Source organism: Gekko japonicus, unplaced genomic scaffold (genome assembly GCF_001447785.1).
Source record: "Gekko japonicus isolate JY-2015 unplaced genomic scaffold, Gekko_japonicus_V1.1 scaffold2739, whole genome shotgun sequence".
Lineage (NCBI taxonomy): Eukaryota > Metazoa > Chordata > Lepidosauria > Squamata > Gekkonidae > Gekko > Gekko japonicus.
Window position 1 is genome coordinate 196,599 of NW_015170356.1, and position 6,621 is coordinate 203,219.

Genomic DNA, 6,621 nt, shown 5'->3' on the forward strand with positions numbered 1-6,621 from the left:
TATAAATTAAAATACATAGAATCATAGAGTTGGAAGGGGCCTCCAGGGTCATCTAGTCCAACCCCCTGCGCAATGCAGGAAATTCACAAATAGCTCCTCCACAGCTGGCCTGGAGAAAAATGGCTTCCTGACCCCAGCATTTCCCTGGGTGTGTAAGAAAGGGCCACGAGAACCAAGAACTGAAAAGAGAGTATGTAGAAATACATAAGACCAAAATTTAAAATCACAATTTAGGACTGCTTTAATCAAATGCAGTCCTAAATAAAACTATCTTTAGATGCTTCCTGGAGATCGACAGTGAGGGGGGCCGAGCGCACCTTCCTGGAGAGGTTATTCCATAATCACGGGGCTGCCACCAAAAAGGCCCTTTCTTGCATGCCCACCAAAGCAGCTTCTACAATTTAAAGTGGTACAGTACAAGAAGGATAATGTGATCTGCTTTTTCAGCATTTTGAGTCACCCCTCAGTTCTCCTGTGTTCTTTTATTTGTGCAGCTGGTACAATGGCTCCATTTCACTGCTTTTAATTATGGATGCTCTGCAGAGCCAGTGCGTGGACTCTAGCAGCCTCAATTTGCCTTGGGGCTCTGCAAGGAGAGGAGAAGCGGCTTAACCCCTCAACCTCCACTTGGTTTTATTATTTGAAACCGGGATCCCTGCTTTGCTGCTGTTATTTTGAAGGAGAAAAGACACGTCCTTTAATAACACACGTTCCCCCCTAATAGCGGAGCAGCGGAGGTTGTTTTGAGTAGGCACATTGAATCTGTATGAGCTTGCAAATCGGCTCCTATGGCAGGAATGAGACGTGTGCCGTGCAAGATCCCTGCTTTGCTGCTGTTATTTTGAAGGAGAAAAGACACGTCCTTTAATAACACACTTTCCCCCCTAATAGCGGAGCAGTGGAGGTTGTTTTGAGTAGGCACATTCAGTCTGTATGAGCTTGCAAATCGTCTCCTATGGCAGGAATGAGACGTGTGCCGTGCAATGGCTCCCTTCTAAGCTGTGGAGTCTTGTGAGCAAAAATTCTACTTTGTGAGCTGCTGGCATTAAAGCTGTGAGCGAGCAATTTGGCTACGGCATCAATGAGTTTGCTCTGGAGCCCTCCTTCCTGAGCTGAGACGAAAATGTGTGAGCCGGAGGCTAAGAAACTGTGAGCTAGCTCACACTAACTCAGCTTAGAGGGAACACTGGTGCCGTGTCCTATCTGAGCTCTAAGATTCCAAAGAGCCACAGTACTTGGATAGTTTCAGTGGGCAGCTGTGCTGGTTTGCAGTAGAACACCTAGATTGAAGTCCAGTAGCTTCACGTAGTGGTGAAGAGTGTCAACCTAGGAGACCCAGGTTCGAATTCTAACTTCTGCCATGGAGGCTCGCTGGGTGACCTTGGACCAGTCACACTCTCTCAGCCTCGCCTACCTCACAGGGTCGTTGTGAGGACAAAATGGAGGAGAGGAGAAGAATGGGAGCTTTTGTGAGTCAGAGATCCCTTTGTCAGACGAAAGGGGGAATGGAGGTCCCTATCTGACGGAGCTTGGAGTTTCGAAAACCTACACCCCCCAAATCTTGCTGGTCTCTAAGGTACAATACAACCACAAATAGCTCACTATAAAGGACCAATCCAAGTACTGTACAAAACATGAATTAGCTGTTGTAGATTTTCCGGGTTGTATGGCCGTAGTCTTGGCATTGTAGGACCTGACATTTCGCCAGCAGCTGTGACTGGCATCTTCAGAGGTATAACACAGAAAGATGGAGTACTCTCTGTGTCAAGGTGAGAAGAAAAATGGTAGGCAGGTAATTTATATCTAATCAGGAAGGTGGGGTAGGGCTGAGTCATTATCTTGTAGGAGGTCCCCAGGCTGTGAACATGCTAATGGAGGAGCTTTCCTGAGGAGGTTCTTTTGCATGCGGATTGGCTGCTGAAATTCTAATCTTATCTGTAGTGCTATTGTCAGATGTAGAGCCTTTCGTGGTTTTCAGGACAGGAAACCATGCCCCATTTATTTTTAAACGCTCTTCTTTCCTGTTGAAATTGTGTTTATGTTTACGAATTTCAATGGCTTCCCTGTGTCATCTGACATGACAATGGGATGTGTTGTCCAGCCTTCGACAACATATTAAAACATGAATTATTATTCAAAAATATATCTTTCTCCATACAAAAGCATTACAAGAAGACACAGTCTCACAAAGTGGAACACAAAAACAACGTGTGTTTAAAGACACAATATATTGCATTCACTATGTTGTGCCTAGGCACACAATTTCAAAATGAAGTCCAACCGTTTACCTCCCACGTTGTCTGATAGAAGGCACAGCCGTGTAGTTAATGTTCTGATGGGGCGTGTCGACCTTCTTTCCCCCGTTTCTCAAAAGAGCTTTGCCTGAGAAGCGACTGTGACCTGTGTCCAATACAAAGCCCATGCCTAGAAATTTTTTACTAAATTACCTGTTAGCTACACTGAGGTACAAATATCTAAAAAGGTACCGCTGGACTCCAATCTAACTTTCTCTCGGTCCGTGTTTGCTTCCCAAGGAGGCCACATCGGCAGCAGAGATGTCTGGATGCTGAGCCCAAAGCTGAATACCTGGATCAAGGTTGCCTGCTTGAGGAAAGGCCGGTGGAGACACAAAATGGCCGCTCTCCTGGGAAAGGTACGTCTTTCTGCTCCCCCTGTTCAAGCAACCATGCTCAGAGCTCTGGGGAGGACATGGCGGTTCACACTCCCATGCTGGGCAGTCCTGACTCAATGGTTGCTACACTCTAGTAGGCAATTCTACTCTCCTAAGCCTGCCCTCTTTAACCTACCCAGAAAACAAGGGACTGCTGCATTAAATGGCAGCCCCGCCTCAAGCTCTCCCCCTTGGTAATCTGTATTGGAGTATGCAAGGTCAATAGTTTGGCGTAGTGGTTAGGAACAGCGACTCTAATCTGGGAGAATCGGGTTTGATTCCCCCACTCCTCCAAATGCAGCCGGTGGTGTGACCTTGGGTCAGTCAGTTCCCTCAGAGCTGTTCTCTCAAGGGCAGTCCTCGAAAGAGCTCTCTCAGCCCCACCTACCTCACAGGGTATCTGTTGTGAGGAGGGGAAGGGAAAGGAGTTTGTAAGCTGCTCTGAGACTCCGTCGGGTAGTGAAGGGCGGGGGATAAATCCAATCTCCTCCTCCTCCTTTTTCTTCTTCCAGCCTTATGAAGAAGATCTGAAGATCACTCTACAGGGGGACAGCTGAAGGACTGGTAGTTAGCATGGTTAGAGTAGGGACTTTACCATAAACAGATGCGATATCACTGTATACAATATACAGAAAGCAAGCAAGCACTGTACAAATAACACAGACCACAAGTGCTCAAAAAGTCATGCAGAAAGAGTAAATTTATATGAGAAGAATAACAGAGGAGAGCTTGTACCTGAATAAAACTTGGTGTTAAAGGTGCCACTGGACTGTCTTGGACCGGGGGGGCTCTGCAACTTACCTGGCTGCTTCTTGCTCTGACTGAGGGCTGCTGGGAGCGGGGGGTGGGGCTTGTTGCATGTGCCCGCCCCCTGGGCTCTTTACTGCCGGAGCTCCGCTCCTGTGCGCTCCTGCAGGAAATGACCCCTGTACTCCCCCATCTTCCTCAAGTGGCTAGGGGGAACTGGGCAACCATATTTATGTGGTGGAAAGATGGAGTGAAAAAGTACCAAAATAACCATATGTTGAATGATGACCTTTAGTGCCGGGTGAGCTGGGACATGACTTACCTCTACAAGTGACACTGCCAAGACCTTAACCCACCATGTCCTTGGTATTAGCAAACCAAATGTGATTCCTCCTTCTCCTCGACGACAGATCTATGCAGTGGGTGGGTATGATGGCTTTGACCAGCTCGACAGCGTGGAATGCTATGACTCCTTCTGCAACACCTGGACAGCTGTGGCCTCTCTGGCGGAAGCCGTAAGTTCGGCTGCTGTCGCGTCCTGCCTCGGCCGGCTGTATGTGATCGGGGGCGCGGTGGGCAGCAGCACCAATACAGAGAAGGTAAGAGAGGGTGGAAGGACAGAGGCCGAGACAATAGTCCCAGGCAAGTGAGGGGGGTGCGCCGTTTGGAACCAGGGTGGAGCCTGAACCAGTCTCATCGGATAGGAACCAATCACATCTGAATACACCATCTGGTGCAGTGCTTAGAGTGCTGGGCGAGGAGCTGAGAGACCCAGATTCGAACCCCCACTCTGCCGTAGGGATGGGCACAAATCGCATTTTTGTGGTTTGTGGTTCGTGGGTGAATCGAACCACGAACCTCAATGAACCGATATGCCGGTTCATGAGACGAACCAGTTGGTATAGGTTCATGAGCCATCTAAGGTTCAAACCCCTGCTTTCTGCTCCCCATGTTCCCTCTAAGCTATGGAGTCTTGTGAGCGAAAATTCTACTCTGTGAGTTACTGGCCTTAAAGTTGTGAGCGAGCGACTTGGCTGCTGCATCAATGAGTTTGCTCTGGAGCAATGCTCCCTCTAAGCTGCGGGGTCTTGTGGGCAAAAATTCTACTTTGTGAGCACTAGCAGTATCGGCTAATAATACTGACCTGTGATACAATATCCGTCTTTAAGCATTTGAACAGCTGTCTTATAGAGGATGGGGCAGAGTTGTTTTCTGTCGCCCCAGAAGGTCGGACCAGAACCAACGGGCTGAGATTAAATCAGAAGAGTTTTCGGCTAAATATCAGGAAGTACGTCCTGACCGTTAGAGGGGTCCCTCAGTGGTATAGGACTGGTTTGGACCAGAGGGGCTCTGCAACTTACCTGGCTGCTTCTTGCTCTGACCGAGGGCTGCTGGGAGCAGGGGGCGGGGCTTATTGCATGTGCCGGCCCCCTGGGCTCTTTACTGCCGGAGCGCCGCTCTTGTGCGCTCCTGTAGGAAATGACTCCTGTACTCCCCGTCTTCTGCAGGTGGCTAGGGGGAACTGGGCAACCGTATTTTTGTGGTGGAAAGATGGAGTGAAAAAGTACCAAAATAACCATATGTTGAATGAAGACCTTTAGTGCCGGGTGAGCTGGGACATGACTTACCTCTACAAGTGACACTGCCAAGACCTTAACCCACCATGTCCTTGGTATTAGCAAACCAAATGTGATTCCTCCTTCTCCCCGACGACAGATCTACGCAGTGGGTGGGTACGATGGCTTTGACCAGCTCGACAGCGTGGAATGCTATGACTCCTTCTGCAACACCTGGACAGCTGTGGCCTCTCTGGCGGAAGCCGTAAGTTCGGCTGCTGTCGCGTCCTGCCTCGGCCGGCTGTACGTGATCGGGGGCGCGGTGGGCAGCAGCGCCAATACAGAGAAGGTAAGAGAGGGTGGAAGGACAGAGGCCAAGACAATAGTCCCAGGCAAGTGAGGGGGGGTGCGCCGTTTGGAACCAGGGTGGAGCCTGAACCAGTCTCATCGGATAGGAACCAATCACATCTGAATGCACCATCTGGTGCAGTGGTTAGAGTGCTGCGCTAGGAGCTGAGAGACCCAGATTTGAATCCCCACTCTGCCGTAGGGATGGGCACAAATCGCATTTTTGCGGTTTGTGGTTCGTGGGTGAATCGAACCACGAACCACAATGAAATGATATGCCGGTTCATGAGACGAACCAGTTGGTATAGGTTCATGAGCGATTTAAGGTTCAAACCCCTGCTTTCTGCTCCCCATGTTCCCTCTAAGCTGTGGAGTCTTGTGAGCGAAAATTCTACTCTGTGAGTTACTGGCCTTAAAGTTGTGAGCGAGCGACTTGGCTGCTGCATCAATGAGTTTACTCTGGAGCAATGCTCCCTCTAAGCTGTGGGGTCTTGTGGGCAAAAATTCTACTTTGTGAGCAACTGGCATTAAAGTTGTGAGTGAGCGATTGGGCTGCTGCATGAATTAGTTTGCTCTGGAGCCATCCCTTTGTGAGCGAAGGCAAAAATGTATGAGCTCAAGGCTAAAAAACTGTGAACCAGCTCACACTAACTCAGCTTCGAGGGAACACTGCTCTGGAGCCACCCTTCCTGAGATGAGACAAAAATCTGTGAGCTGGAGGCTAAAAGCCTGTGAGCTAGCTCACACTAACTCAGCTTAGAGGGAACACCGGTTGTGACTACACCTCTGGACTTGACCAGGTGTTTGCTCTCTCTCTCTCAGGTGCAGTGCTACAATCCAGCGACCAATCAGTGGAGTCTTCTGTCTCCCACCCCTTTTAATCTGAGGTGTATGAATGCCATCACTTTGAACAACTTGATTTACGTTGTCGGGGGGCTTTTGAAGAAAATCTTCTGCTACGACCCCCGGAAGGACACCTGGAGTGAAGTGGCTTCCCTTCATGGACCTCTGGTAAGGAGAAGGCATCACTGATCTGCCAGGGCTCTTTTTGTAGAAAAAGCCCAGCAACCTAGCCATTCGAAAGCAAGAAATTGCAAGTAGATAAATAGGGACCACTTCGGTGGGAAGGAAATCTTCTGCTACGACCCCCGGAAGGACACCTGGAGTGAAGTGGCTTCCCTTCATGGACCTCTGGTAAGGAGAAGGCATCACTGATCTGCCAGGGCTCTTTTTGTAGAAAAAGCCCAGCAACCTAGCCATTCGAAAGCAAGAAATTGCAAGTAGATAAATAGGGACCAC

General features: G+C 49.2%; 1 protein-coding gene across 1 annotated transcript in view; it reads left to right on the forward strand.

Moving 5' to 3' along the window:
- The window catches only part of LOC107116307 (kelch-like protein 35), a 23,162-nt gene that overhangs the window by 9,169 nt on the left and 7,372 nt on the right, over positions 1-6,621 (forward strand). The window contains exons 3-5 of the mRNA XM_015418210.1: positions 2,535-2,653; positions 3,829-4,017; positions 6,145-6,333. Coding sequence (XP_015273696.1) covers positions 2,535-2,653; positions 3,829-4,017; positions 6,145-6,333 — 497 coding nt within the window. The remainder of the gene's footprint in view (positions 1-2,534; positions 2,654-3,828; positions 4,018-6,144; positions 6,334-6,621) is intronic.